The 16,121-nt window shown below is 31.8% G+C and overlaps 1 protein-coding gene across 4 annotated transcripts in view; it reads left to right on the forward strand.

The window, feature by feature from the left end:
* Positions 1 to 12,967, forward strand: part of Shal (potassium voltage-gated channel protein Shal) — a 98,995-nt gene extending 86,028 nt beyond the window's left edge. The window contains exons 2-7 of one of the 4 annotated variants that reach the window (XR_012103705.1): positions 1,108 to 1,270; positions 2,274 to 2,462; positions 3,209 to 3,361; positions 5,966 to 6,028; positions 6,634 to 6,711; positions 10,092 to 12,967. Coding sequence is in view for 2 of the 4 variants with exons in the window: in XM_073089920.1 (XP_072946021.1) it covers positions 1,108 to 1,270; positions 2,274 to 2,462; positions 3,209 to 3,361; positions 5,966 to 6,028; positions 10,092 to 10,190 (667 nt within the window). In the remaining 2 variants the exon portion in view is untranslated. The remainder of the gene's footprint in view (positions 1 to 1,107; positions 1,271 to 2,273; positions 2,463 to 3,208; positions 3,362 to 5,965; positions 6,029 to 6,633; positions 6,712 to 10,091) is intronic. The other 3 variants (XR_012103706.1, XM_073089920.1, XM_073089921.1) reach the window with 3 other exon arrangements.
* Positions 12,968 to 16,121: the final 3,154 nt, after the last annotated feature.

Consider the following 16,121-nt stretch of genomic DNA (forward strand, 5'->3'; position numbering starts at 1 on the left):
AAGGGAAACATACTTTTCTGAGGCGTTCCAGCTTAGTCCTCAGGGGTAGCGGCACATCTGTGGCCAACCTTAGGAAGGAATGTCTAATCCTATCTTGGGTCGGTTACAAATGTCCATGGGTTGCAGTAGCCCTTATCATCAGGTGGACTGCATGCTCGTCTGATACTCCCATATTATAAAAAATCTAGCAATAGGAATGCTTCATTTTCATTCATTTAGCTTAGCATAGCTACTAGAGCTATATTACATCCAAATCGGTACAGTAATTTTCAACTTTTAAGAACACAACAACGAATAAGAGAGAGACAAATTACGGGTTATTTTTTTAATTTTTATGTCGTGTAAAATACGCTTAAGAACTTCAAAATAACATTTTTAAATTAAAACAGTAACCTCGACTTGAAAGCGTCAGGATTTAATCGCTCGTGTGTACGTACCCTTAGCTTTGCATTAATTTGCGCGTGCGATCGTAAAATTCTCTTTGTGCGTGTTTTTCCCAGATACCCCGGGAAAATATGGACCTGTTGTTGTTTGGGGATAAGACCTTTATATTTTCCTATCTTTGAACACAGGATATTTTTGTCGAAAGCGTGGACTCTTATATATGTTTATAATTCAGGTAGTTTTATTTAATGCGCTGGGATCGTCATTTTAATCTTGTTTTTTAGTTAAAATACGTTACGTTATGTATACGTTAACTAAGTCATTTCGTATAATGAATATTTACTATTGGCGACAGTATGCACTTGACTTTATATCTTTTATAGATTGTAATCGGCCCTGTGAGAGTTGGACTCGCTTATTCTGTGAGCGACAGCGTTGACAATTTTTAATTTTTTAATTTTTATTTTTAATAATTAAAAATTATTAATTTAAAAATAACTTTACTCAGTCCTATCATATATTTGTACCCAATATGATGTGCCGTGATTATTTAGTATCAGACAGCATGCTGGTTGTCTGTTACAAATGATTTTACCTATCTCTTTTAGGTTTATTACATTGTTAATATATCATTTTACTTACACATTATTGAGCAAAAAATTCAGTGAAACTTTTCTACTCACCTTCTACCACAAATCTCAATCAGTGTTTCCATCTTTCCAGATACGGTGACATGGTGCCAGGTACAATAGCTGGGAAGATAGTGGGTGGTGTGTGCTCGCTGTCCGGTGTGCTCGTGATCGCCCTGCCCGTGCCGGTCATCGTGTCCAACTTCTCCAGGATCTACCATCAGAACCAGCGGGCTGATAAGCGGAAGGCGCAACGGGTATGGTTTATTATAATTCCTTCGTCTATGATATTCGGTTCGGAACGAGACGTTTGGTACTTTGGTCATAGTCCAAGGAATTTTGATAAATCCTAATAGATCATACGATATATCCTCTAATAAAAACTAATTCATATATAAACAAAAACCTGATTGCTTAAAATTTTAGCTTATACTAGCTGACCCGGCAAACGTTGTGTTGCCATATAAATAAAAAAAATGTTAAGCGTGAACAACCCTTATCACTTAGGGGTATGACAAATAGATAGTAGCTGATTCTTAGATCTATTGAATATGTATGTAAAATTTGGTGAAAATGGGTAAAGCCGTTTCGGAGGAGTACGGTAACTAACATTGTAACACGAGAATTTTATATATAAGATTATTCCCATGTTAAATCCAATACCTCAAACACCTCTTATCATAAAATCTGTCAAGTCGTATGAGCTGGAAGGCGTGTCAAAGGATTACACATAAATGCACTTGCTCGAGAAACATTATTCCCCGCAGTCGGGTAAACTGCATCCTTACGGTCGCATGTCAATACATCCATTATAACGAGAGGAGTTGTACTATCTGAGACGGCTTTCGATATTATTATATCTTTATAATATAGGAGTAGCAGACGAGCACGCAGTCCACCTGATGGTAAGTGGCTACTGCCGCCCATGGACATTTGTAATCAACCCCAAATAGGATTAGTTCCTACCTGTAGCTGGCCGCAGATGCGCCGCTGCCTCTGAGGACTAAGCTGGAGCGCCTCAGAAAATTATGTCTCCCTTACCACACCTTTCAAACCAGAATATAGCCATACTTAACATTTCTGTTAGAAGGTAGACATTGGTTTGGCGGCGGTGCCACCAGAGACCGAGTCAAACCACTAAGAGTTCTACCACCTTTAAAGTATTCAGTTGAGATCTGGTTTCAAATCACTACACAGTAAGTTGCTCAGCTAGTAATCAAATCTTCCATCATTCATCTTATTCTTCTTCCATCATTCCAGAAAGCGCGTCTCGCTCGCATCCGTATCGCGAAGGCGTCTTCTGGAGCTGCCTTCGTGTCCAAGAAGAAGGCAGCTGAAGCCAGGCTCGCTGCTCAGGAGTCAGGCGTGGAGCTGGACGACGCTGGCCGGGATGAAGACATTTTCGAATTGCAGCACCATCACTTACTGAGATGCCTTGAGCGTACCACGGTAAATAGATTTTGAGCAGCTCAAGACTCAGGCGTGGAACTGGACACCATCAGCCAGCATGAGGACATTATCGTATTTTATGATATTTTGTGTGTAAGTACAACTTGAAATAGAACTACATAAGGCAGCTCAAAACTCAGGATTGGAGCTAAACAACGCTGGCCGGGTTGAAGACGTTTTCAAATTGCAGCAACATCAGTTACTAAGATGCCTTGAGCGTACTACAGTAAGTAGAATTTGCAATGGAATCCCTTTGGACACTCCTGAGGATATCAATGCGTCTGTAGCTGACCTCAGGTGTTACTCCAATTTTACTTAGGTTTGATTACGAGCCCATCAAAACCTTTATATTTAAAATAGATTATATTAGAATATGGAAAAATAACCCCTATTTCAAGTGTATTTATAATTTTATCACAGTAAAAGGAATTATAGATAAATTCTTCACTAATTCGTCAATAATTTGTAACTACAGCACGTTTTTCGTTTTGTAGCACTTTTCGTTTGGGCATTTTAGTTGAAGACATGCGTGAATTACCTAACTACGATCCGCAATCTGGTATACATGTGGTACACGTGACAAGAAATATAGGTATCTAATAAAACATAGAACCAGATCCACCCGCCTAAGATTTTTAGGCAGATAACTAAATGATTCATTGCAATATAACTTCTTTTTTAAGTGTGTGTACTAAATACCACGTAGTGTGATCAGTTTTTTTCACATTATCCTCGAACCTCCTCAGGACCGAGAGTTCGTTGAAATGGAGAACCCTTACAACGGGGCGGCGAAGCGTCCCGGCTCGCCCTCCCCCCTCGCCTCCCCCGCGCACTCCGGCCGCGCGCCCGCGCTGCTCGCCTGCTGCGCGCGATGTGGCTGCTGCCCTCAGAAGTATCAGGTCTGTGCTCTGGTTCTTTATCTGTGACACTAAACGTCAAAGCGTCAGTAATCGTGACACAAAGCGTCAGTTTGTTAGGTTGATCTGACAGTTTAAAGTTCGCAAACACACTTTGTAATTGGCATTGTTATGTATCTGGTTTCACTAAAAGTCAAATAAATTAGGTAGAACTGATAGTTTAACGTTCACCGACAAACATTTTAATTGGCATTGTAATTAATCTGGTGGAATTAAACGCCAACGTGTCAGTAAGTCGACCTGATAGTTTAAAGTTCGTTGACAGATGTTGTAATTGGCATTGTAATGAATCTGGTAACACTAAACGTCAATGTGTCAGTAAGTCGACCAGACAGTGTAAGGTTCGTTGACAAATGTTGTAATTGGCATTGTAATGTATCTGGCGACACTAAACCTCAAAGCGTCAGGTCATTAGGTTGACCTGATAAATACCGTTCGCCGATAAACATTGTAATTGGCATTGTAATGTATCTGTGGTTCGTGACAGTAAACGCAAAGCGTCAGTTGACCTGACAGTTTAACGTTCGCCGACAGACATTGTAATTGGTATTGTAATGTATCTGGGGTGCGTGACAGTAAATTTCAAAGCGTCAGTTTACATTCGGCCGACAGACAGATTGTCATTATAATGTGGGTAGTAAGATCTGTTTATTAGCGACTGCATAACCGTCAGGGCTACTAAATGTAAGGCTGACAGTCTGTCTGCACACTGACAGTAATATTAATGTGCACTACATTTCCCATTATATAGTTCATATATTTAAGATGTCCATATTTACAAGAGTATTGACAACGTCACTAAATATTGACGTGATCACATGTAAGTTTTTGACGCACTTACATTTTCATTTAAATTAATTAGATGAAGCTATCAAACTTTATGAAAGGTAGTGATTAGGAATCCGCATAAGCTACTAAATAGCCGCTGAGTAACTTTCGCGTTAATCAATTGGTAATAATCAATAACCAATTGGTAATCAATGGGTAAAGCTACTATGTTTCAAACGATAGTAGCCAATGAGTAGTCAGCCTTATGCTCACATTAATTTAAAAATCGAAATCCATTTCAAATTCTAAAGTTGAGCACGCGATTTCATTTGTTCATTTGGATGGATAAATGAATGCTCATTGATGAATAATTTGAATGGATTATTGTCATTAATGAGTAAATGAATCTACGTTCCATAATATTGTGAGTGTGTACCCGAACTATTATTTAATTTTCTAAGTTTTGACTTCGATTACTAAAGTTTTGAATTAAATATAACAGCGTTGCGGCATTTATAATTTATTTATTTTTATTTAATTATAATTTTGTAATAAATATTAGAATTTATATGTATCTATTAATGAACAGGTAAATTATATGTCTAATTTATGAAAATATTATTTTATCATTTAATGGGATTAAATCTACGTAAGGTAATAAAATTAATCAATTACGTATTATTTATGATATTGTTAATGAAATGGAATGTTTATAACAACAAAATCCCGACTGCTTTGAAATAAAATATCATCTTTAAAGTTAAAATCTGTCAAGACGTTTTGGCGTGCCAAAGGCAAATAAAAGATATACATAAATACATGCCCTCGAAAAACATTACCTTCCGCAGTCGGTTGAAAAGTAAGATAAGAAGTGTTTGTATTATTTATTACCGAGCATAGAAAGAAATAAACCTGATGCCTTTGGATAATTTTTATGAGTAAATAAATAAAATTCTACTCGTGAGAATTGCGGCCTCATGCTTAGAATTTACATAAATTTATTCAAAAAGCTAACTGCTATATTCCGTAAATGCTAAAAGAAATGAAAAAATAATATCCATTCGAAACGAGTCACACATTAAGCCGTGGCACCGATAAAACCAGCTATTCACGTACCGTATTACCGCATTACATATTCAAATCTGCTATTTCAGTATTAACTTTGACAGTACGATCGCTTTACAAGCTTTAAGGTTGTTTATAGGTGCAATGTATTGTATAAAAACGGTTTCTTTTATATATTATCTTACATTAAACAGATCGTTGGATATCTTTATCATTACTTATCTTTTTTTGTTTAAATGTTATACATCGGTATTATTTACGATAATAAATTATTTCAATAAAACTATGTAGATACTAGATACTTCTAATTCAGCTTAATATTACTCTAGTTTTAATTTTAGGTTAATATTAGTTATAGTTGTAGAATCATAGATATATTTTAAATTGATTTATTTAAAATTATTAAAAGTAAAAATTTAGTTATGAATTTATTTTTAGAATTAATTTCGCTACTAACATAATGAGGTTTGATTTATTTGCAAAAGTATTACTAGATATTATTTAAAGTCTATCTTTATTCTGCACCCAAACTCAGACAAACACAACATTCATAGCTATAAATATCTCTATAATTTCTTATATTTTAATATATTATTCTGACTTGCATATTTTTACAAACCTTCTAACTTATTTTACTAGCTCTAATTAGCGTCTGTGAACATAATAATAACTAGAATACTTTATCTTTCTTTCTTTTTTCTTTATATTTTTATGGTAACAAAATTTCACATCATCACGACATTTTCACAACAGAAACGCAGTCGTTCCGTACGGTGCGTCAGTCCGATCGGGCTCGCCACGTGCCCGCGTCGTGAGGTATAAAGCTCTCGACTATTCACTGTCGGTCTTGTTACGTGTCGCTTTATTTCTATGGCCGATAGAAATTACAATACTCTATGGACTTTACACCAGTTATGTTGCTTGCTTATTATTTTGCATAATTAAAGTTATGTTCGAATCCTATGCGCTGACTTGCAAAAAATGAAAATAACCCCATTTATAAGTATTTATTATATATAAATGTTCAGAGTTTTAGATTGACTCTATTTTATGTAAAATATTTGTGTACTAAATTCAGTTCTTACAATACAGCATATTCAAATACTGTTAGCATTATATATTTATTGAAAAAATTCTAGAGAGGGCATAATGTGTTACATATTTTTATTAATGGCCATAGAAATAACTAGCCATCAGAACACGAAACAGAGATCCGTGTATCGCTTGTGTGGCTAGATGAGCTAAGATGTCACGCTAACGTCACGGAACTCACGTGACATTTTTGTAGCGATAAAATGCGGTAGAAACTATTAATTAAATTTTAATTTCAATAATTTATTTTACTTTTATTACATTACTATAAAAGATCCTAAAGTTAAATAGATTAATATCAAATAATAATGCAAATTCACTGTCAATAGGTGGCGAATCTGCAGTAAATAATATTCAATGAAGCAATTTAACTACCTGGTTGGACAGAAATTGCTCTACCTTTTCCGGTAGGTGGCGCGATGAGTATCAATCCTTAATAACATTTTTGTGTCTTGGTTGAGATTGAGAAATGTGAATTGAAATTCATTAAAACTCGACCATAATGACCAATTTGACCATTTTTTATTTTCTTGTTTGGTTCTAACCATATATTATGAATGCTAGTCATTCCAATCCATACATATAGAATTTGGTAGCTATTTATTAGTGTTACTATCGCATTTTCGCTACATTATAATATTATCTAAGTATATTATTGATATAAAAGCTATCTTCGTCGTGCTTTTTGTATAAATATTTAAAAACAGCGACCGTTGCTTTCAAATGTGTATGGTAAGTAAGAAACAAATATGTTAATGGCTAAAGATATGCTTGAACGCCAGAAACATTTAAAACGGTGTACTATTTTTCAAAGACAGGTCCAGATGTATTAGGTACATTATATAAATATTGAACTGTGAAGCTATCCTTATGTATTGAGTATATATTGTTATGTTAACATTTTATTTTATTAAAGCTATAGTAGTCATCTTTTATACTCTAAACATTTACTCACAAACTTCTCTCTTTATCTCTTGCACTATTTTCTCAACACACACCTTCCACACACAGGTATTTTCCGAACAATCTCTTATTTAGAAAGCGCTCAGTTACAAATTGGCTCTAACAGGTCCTGCTATTAGATTCGAGTAGGAAGCGAACAAGAGGCGCGCGGCGGTACACAGCGACTTCGCGACCATCCGACACTTCGGTGTCTGCCGCGCCCAGCGAAGATCCCTTACCAGTACGTTTGTCTGGTTTTACCACGCAGCGATGTCGGGGCGTCAATAGCTTGCTTTATTTTTCTTTTATCAAAAAAATAATTTATTTTAATCAGTTGATTTTAAAGATTTTTATTTATTTATTAATTTGATCACATTTTATTTTACTTACTTAATTAAAATATTATGACTTTATTTTTAATTTTTTTAACAGTCACAAAGTCTTTTTTTGTGAATATATTTTCATATTCTTTTATTATTTAACAAAACGTAAAGCAATACGACTTTTTAAATACTTTTAATAAAATCTGGTAAGTGATGCTTTTTATTCATTTCTTTTAATTTCAAAAGTTATTTTCAAAATAATCGCTGGGTGGTAATATCCTAAGATAAGGCTTTTAATGTCTGCAGGGTGTTGGCTGCTAAACAGTGTTGCTTTATAAAAAATATATTTAAATATACATATTATTATAATTACATATAATATTCGTAATATTCAATGTTCAATGTATTATTTTGTAAGCTTGTGCTGTAATGCTGTTGTCGTATGTACAAAGAATAATTTATTTCTCTATTATATTCATTCAATGTGAAGTGTATATTGTGTAAAGTTTAGAAACAAATATTGATATGGTGTATTGTGAGAAAGTCGCATTATTTCAAAAATACATTAGCTTTTTGTTAAAATTACAATTGCATTTACTAATAAAATCAATTATATTTTTGTTATTATTTTGTATGAAATTTTAAACGTAGTCTTTCTTAAATTAAAATTAAAAAAAATACAGTTGAATAAACATTATTTTTTTCATTATTAATTATTTTTTAACATAAATAAAATGATGCGATTTTAAAATACCAGTAGATCCAAGAGTGTCGTAAAGTAGATTAATTAAAATGTATATTATTATTTATTAACGAGGATGTCGTTTAAAATATTTTGTGGCATGTTAAACATAATTGAGTCTGCCAACACACTGCACACATAGCCAAAATGGCAAAACAGTGGCAAATATTAAGCTAAGTTATAATAATTGCTTAGGTCATAATCTGACTGTTACAGGATAAAAAGTATTTTTATACTTTCTACTGGAACTACCCATCTGGAGGTCAGATGAACTGGAACTAGTGGTTTCAATAGGTTTTAGGAATACTTATAACAAAATTATTAATTGGATATTAACATAAAAAGTCATTCTATGTTTTTAATTAGTCCAGGAAATTTTAGATATATAATACCGACATCCAAAGCGTACTTAGGTGCACAGTTTTACTGTTAATTACGGTCTATGTTGATAACGCCCCAAATATTTGAAGGTAAGAAGAAAATAGAAATAAACCCATTCTCCACTACCTCTCACTGCTGGTTTGTGCGTATTCATTACTGCTCGAAATAGTTTTCAGGGAAAAGCAGCTAATCATATTCTGGATTCAATCCGTTAATTAATTTTTGGTTATAATTACATAATTTGGTGACAATTTCATAATTTTCAACAGTTTTGTTTTTAATCGTCGAAATTTTCGTCCTTTAGTCAGTTAAACTAAGTAATAATCAAATATTATGTCTCAGCGAAAAATGAATAAATGTAAATGAATCTCTCAAAAATATAACAAATATTCTTTTCGGTATATAGCGCAATGATAAAAATAAGCCCAACCGATTATTCCGGCTTTTCCAACATTAACCGTAAAAGTGTGCACCTAAGCAATATACAATACAAAATACAAACGCTTTACGATACACTATATAACACGTTATACACTACTGGGTCTACATAAATGTATCAAATTGGCATGCTTAAGCACACTTTCAACTCAAATCGAACACACACAAACGTTGCTACTTGCTCACAAGTTAATGTATTGTTTATTTATTATTGTATTGTTCATTTTTTTGTTCGCCACGTCTTGATCCCTGGTCGCTTATTCGATGTGTAAGCTTAAGCAAAATTGTCTGCAATTTTATCAAGTAGATAGTTGAGTGGCGTACGGTTTATTTATATAAAGTGTATCTAGTTACCCGATGTATTGTATCCTATAAAATACATTTCCTTTTCGTGTGTTTAATGGTGCTTCTAAGCGGGTTTTTCTAAGACCTTTATATTTTTCGGGTATTTTTCGAGAAAATATGTATGTATATATAATATATATTATTTATGTAGAATTTATTAGTATTAGGGAAGGGTCTCAACAAAGTTACCCCATATTACAGCATAAATATTTATGAAAATGCGGTAATCTTTTCTTTTATAAACTCTCGATTGGATGCACCAAAATATGTATAATATATTCAGTCCTTGCATCTGTCACTTGTTGTCTTATTAATGTCCTAACGTAAAACTGCATATATGTTTCAAAGAGTCAATATAAATAAATATGAATGAAATGTCGCTATACTTATAATACTCGCATTTGCCCGATTCCTGTGTTATGCTCTCCCAGTCCCTATAAAACTGTAATGAAAATACCCTGTATATATAAATACTTTGTATATATAAATACTCAGTAAATTAAACGTATATTTCAAATTTCGAACACTAAATAGCCAAGATAAAAGCTGAATATTTATAAATACAAAGTGCATTTAATATTTTTTAACATACTGATTATTATTTTTTTAATTCCAGCAAGCATGTGGCAAATACATTCCAGCAGGGAGTACGGTGCAGGGCAACCAGACCGGCGTAGCGATGGACGGAACCTATTTAGTGGAAGCATCCTTCTAGGACCCGTCTTCTAGCGCTCATTTAGAGAGCTATGTGTGAACGTGAAACCACGTGCGTGCAAAGACATTAGCCGTTGGCTTTAACGATAATACAATTACTAGGTTATAATACATATTATAAAACACAATACTGCCTAACTTTAATGAATATCATTTGTATAGAGGCGAGTTAAGTCGTGAATGTGCGTCAGTTGGTCTGTCATTTATCGTCCTTTCTTTTAACTTTAGTTGTAAAGAAACAGTATTAGTTAAGGTTAATGTTAAATGGATGTTTACGCTCGGAGGGTTGATTTCCTATGATTGGAGCATTAGAAAAGACATGTGGAATGTTCACTATAGTCAATAGTTCAAACCATATCAATTTTAGGTCGGATTAATCAATTCTTAAACGTCTCCGTTTTAACTATTTCTGTAATTTCTCAACCCATTACTGATATGTTTGAGAGCGAGCGAACAAGTGACAAATATATTGTCATTAAAATGATGCACAAATTATTGACAAATATTAAAAATAATTATAAACACTATAAAATAGAATAAATGATAAATAAAAAATGGTTTTCTTTTCCGTATGTCTTGATTATAAATATCGACAACATTTAAATAAATGCAGCTCAATTTATTTATTCGTGTAATTATTCAAACTTATTCCTGTAATCATCTATTCTATTAAATGTAAAAATTAAAATGTTAAAGAAATAAACAAATATATGTTATTTGTTTATTTAATGTGTTTATATATTGTTATTATTTAGTGTTTATTTGATTTCACTGTGAAAAATAATAAAATTGTATAATAATCATAAATAAAAGTCAGATAATAATACGTATTGAGGCAGTGAGTTTTACATCAAATCATTATTATTAGATATTATTGTACTGATGATCATTATTTTTACATTTTTGTTGATTTAACACAACCGATATTGTAAATTGCCACAGACTAGTGAACATAAAATAAAATGTTGTCAATAATATTGTATTTAATTTTATGAAAGCATTTTTGTCAAAAACTTGTCACTCTTTAACTTTTGACAGTATGTTGTAACGTCATTTAGTCTTTATCATAAAATATCGCTTGTTTCTTACCATTCGCTCTCAGACACACAAATTCGTTATAATCAATTTTCCTCTTCAATTCCACTAGGACACTAGTGCCTTCGAAAGTTCATTAATTAATCATTGTAACTGTTGCTCTGTGTTAGTGAAGATAGGAATAGATATTCGTATGAAGTTAACGTTGGCACGTAGCTTCGGGATGTCAATTTCCTACAGCTTGCCACGTTGGTACCTAGAATAAGATATTTCTATATTTAAAGTTTAGGAAAGTATCTGTTGTAACAAGACGTTGAACTGATAGACGTTCAATAGATCGCTCATTGAGTATTTTAGTATGGAATGAAGCCAGTTGCCAATTCCTCCCACCAGAGGCGCTACCTGCGGGAAACAGCGTAAAATTATTACCATATACTTTAATGATAATAATATTCAAATTAAATCCATTTGCATCATAAGTCGTAGCACATTAAATAAAACTATTTTATTTTAATATAAACTAAAAATATATCCTACAGGTGTATTGAAATGTATTTTTGTGGTTAGACCTTAGACGTACTATATTATGAAACATGAAAGCATAGGACATGACAGACGTGGAAAAAGATTTATTGTATAGGTATTGTATAGATAGAGACGATTTGTCATAATAGATCCATTTATTAATAAGGAGTTCTGTATAGTAATAAGTAAGCTACGTGCCGTAAATATTGCCAATCTTCGTAGGCAGGACTATATTCAATATTTGACCAAACATTTGGCCAATATTGGGGAGTTGGAGGATTTATATAGGGATATTTTGTCCAATGTGGATGGAATGTGTCAGAGGTACAATGAATATGAACAATGAAATTTTGTCGTGTCTAGTATGAATGAATAGAATGACCCTTTTAAATATAGTTATGATCTTATGAATAGATCTTATATGTTAAATAAGTAGATAGGTAGATTCATTTGTTTAAACTAGAAGTTTATTTCAAAAACATGTTACTGTTTAGTGATGTGACATGTAATGACATGTCATGTGTTTAATGCATTGGATGCATGTTTTAAATATGCGTAGAATAAGTAAATTTATTTTGTAGTTATTTGTAAACCGAATTCGATGTTAAAGTATATCTTCCAAAATATTGCCACTATTACTACTAACTTTAAAGAAATAAAAGTAATACTTATTCAGTAAAGTTATAATATAGTTAATGTAAGTGGGTGATAAGGTAACGATTGTCGGTACGTTTTCCCTGTTTCTTTTTACTTCAGAATATGTAAGGCGTTTTTCTTGTCACGCGTGTATACGCACGCACGCGTGTTCCACCAGCACGCATGGATTAACTCGCTGCAGTCTATTCACAACCCGTTTGTGTATGCATATGAAAAGAATGCATCCTTTCTTACACGCATGAGAGAGGGACGCACGCGCGACAGGAAAAGCGCCGTAAGAGTTATATAAAGCCGACAACAGACGATATTAAGTAAAGCGAAATAGAATCGATGCGTCAGCAGAGTAAATTCGCTATCCTATTTACTATCACGTAAAATGCAAAATAGAAAGAGAAAGCTATTTAGTCGATAAAATAAGGGACAAATCAATATAAGTGTTAAGCGCATGCTAAATGCATACTGTCGTCTGTTGCGGGCTTAAAACTATGTCATCAGTATCATAAATTATTTTTATTTTACTTAATATATAATTATTAAATTTGAAATAAAATTTAAGACTTTATTTTTTTATTATAAATAATTATAATAAATGTTAAAATGAATAAAATTTTATTAATTTATGTGGAATAAATAACTGATCATGATTTTTTTTGCAAGAAATTCATGAAAATAATTTCGTGAATGAATTCACTTTATAATAATAATTTTAATTTTAGAATCATGATATAGATGACATAGTTCATTTAACTCATTTATATGTAATTTAATAATATGAAACTCCTCTGTAAAATTAATCCCTGTGATTCTAATGGCTGTTTAAAATTTATTATATTATTACTAACAATGTTATGTTTTTGCATTCGAAAGTCTATTATTACTAATATTGTTTTTTGTTATGATTAGAAAAGTAGTTAAAATATTTTTATGAAAAATTATTTTGTGTACAACAAACAGTTATAAATATTTAATGCTTACGAACCGTGCGCTCATAAAATGGAGTCGAGAAATAGGAGAAATAATGAGCGTATCATTTTATCATCAAATTAAAAAAGATGAAATTTACATTGTTTCAGAGTTGTGTAGAACGGGTATGATACCCTCTTAATTTTTAAAATAATCTGTAGTACCTACAAGTTTTTAAAGACCTTTACTTATTATACATTAATACATAGTAAGCATTTTTCCGTGTTTTTCAAACTGTTGTAATATCGACTTATTTACGACACACGTATAATCTCTAATGTCAATTAAAATAACCTCCAGTCTAACAATATTATTATAACCACAAGGTAATTAAAGTTCTATTTTAACTACTTTTCCAATTTCTATATTATGTTTTGTGCAAAGTACCTTCTCTTTAAAGATAAATAAAGGAATGAGAATGGACATAGCGACTGTACATATTTCTAATAATTTGTTAAAAAATATTTTCACAGAGTTGTTACATTTAAAATTTTACAACTCTATATCAATATCTCATATTTTACTTTACTTGTCATAATTGCTATTCGTACTTTTATTATTTCAGCTCTATATGAATAGGTACTTACCATATTTTTTAATACGCCCAAAAACTTTTAGGTATTGGCATTTTTATGAATTAGGAAGTTATGTTATTTCTAGCACATTAATGAAATATGGATTATGGAACAAATTGTGAAAATATTTCATTTTATTTTTATTTAAAACAGTTAAAACGTGAATTTTATTTCTGTTATTTTAATTTGAGGATTAATTTATTTGGTCTTGCGACAATTATTTGATTTATTATTTAAAATAATTGATGTTTCGCCCTAGCGCGTTAAAACTGAGGTAGAGACATAAATATTATTATTTTGGTAAAATTAAAGTTAAATTTTCGACATGTCAAAAGTTTGTAATTTTAATGCGGCCTATTCATAATTTTAAATATCTCAATTTTGTCCTATTATCATAGTATATTGTAGTAGAACGCATTATTTAAATATTACAATTGCAATTTAAATATTAAAACTGATTAAATTAATGTTTAATTTTCGATACCTACCTGTAAGTTTTTAACGAAAATTAAAAATTTATTGAGACAATCAAATTTATTACAATTTATTTTAATTTACATAATCGTTAATAATTAATCATTTGTAAATATAGACAGTCGCTGTAAATAAAGTTGAAGGAAAGATATTTGGGACTGGCGTGGTTAATATAAGTATAATTTATTATTTCTTTATCTTAAATTGTAATTATTATTTCTTTTTATTTCGCTTAAGATGTATTTCTGTAATAGATAGGTAAGTTAACTACTTGTAAATTAGAATCCTGAAATGTTTTAAATTAATAGTACCTAATGAATACAGTAAAGTTTGAAATTTTATCGTGTTGTGAATGTAAGTATGTCGTTGGACCAATCAGGAGATTCAAATCCTTGTGTAAGTGGGTGGCGGTGGGTGCGATTATATAGATGCCGATTCGTGACTCTAATAGCCGGCGTACAGATGTATCATTTAATAAACTTAGGAAAAATCTTTTGACGGGTCAAAATGTCTGAAAGCTAAATTGAAATCAGCATCTCTATAATCGTACCCAAAGAGTTGACAGTTTTTGGCATCGTCATTTTCTTTCAGACGAAACGATACGATACGATACTCATACGAGACGAAAACTGTCATCTAGGCTTTATCTTCTTGAGTTTTTAATAAATGTAAATAAAAGTAAATACCCGCCAAGAGGTATTTTAATTTTTTTATTTAAATCTGGCAAAATATATGTATGATTTTTTTATTTGTTTCCAAAGTTTTATTAAAAACTCAAGAGTTACGTTATGTTCACTAGCCGCGTGTTTGAGTTACACTACTAGTAACGCCATCTATTATTTCATTGTGAAACTACAAATTTAGCAGTACTCGATTTTTCCACTTGATTACTGTACTGTACTTACTATTGTGTATACTTATTCGCATAATTTGTTTCTTCCTTAAACCCTTCGTAACGTGTAAGAATTGCAAAAAGTAAAATCATAAAATGAACTTCAGATTATAACGCTAGATGGCGCTGTTTTGCAGTGATTCTTATGATATAACATGGCCGTCTCTATCATTAGTTATTAATATTAAATCTATCATTTTAGCAAACCAAATTTCGACATTTGTATGAAGTAATTGTGAAATCTTTAGTAGGCAAAACGTAGGATAGATTGAATATTAATAACAGGCGTATATTTTTTCTGTTGAGTTTGTAGTTTATAACTGACCACATAGATGGCGTTACTAGCTTAGTCGTATCATAGTCTATGAATGTTTGGCAGAGCTATTGGTAATTTCGAATTGAACACTGTTGACGTGTAAAATAAGACCATCGGTTGAGAACCTTTAGCTTAATAATTCTTTGTTATTTTGAAAAAAAAAAAAGAATTAAACTTAATTGTATATAACGATAAACTGTGTGTTATTTTATTATCCTAAGTTCCCAAGCCCAGATTTTGCAAGGATTATTTTATTTTCACCTTAAAATCAACGTGCAAGTAGTATGTAGATTTTAAGACATACAGATGTAGGCTTACTTAAAAAAGCAGTAGATATTCCTGTTTTTAGGTAATTCTGAAAATTTTATGACAATGAATGTATATGTCTTATGAATGTATATGTATTTCTACGCTTGTATTTGCTACACTACGGTGTGGCAAGGAAACTGTATGACGCTCAAAGTGTATGACGAATCTTTACATAAGAATTCGTAT

Source organism: Epargyreus clarus, unplaced genomic scaffold (assembly GCF_041222505.1).
Source record: "Epargyreus clarus isolate Ecla_fem2 unplaced genomic scaffold, WU_Ecla_fem_2.2 ptg000031l, whole genome shotgun sequence".
Lineage (NCBI taxonomy): Eukaryota > Metazoa > Arthropoda > Insecta > Lepidoptera > Hesperiidae > Epargyreus > Epargyreus clarus.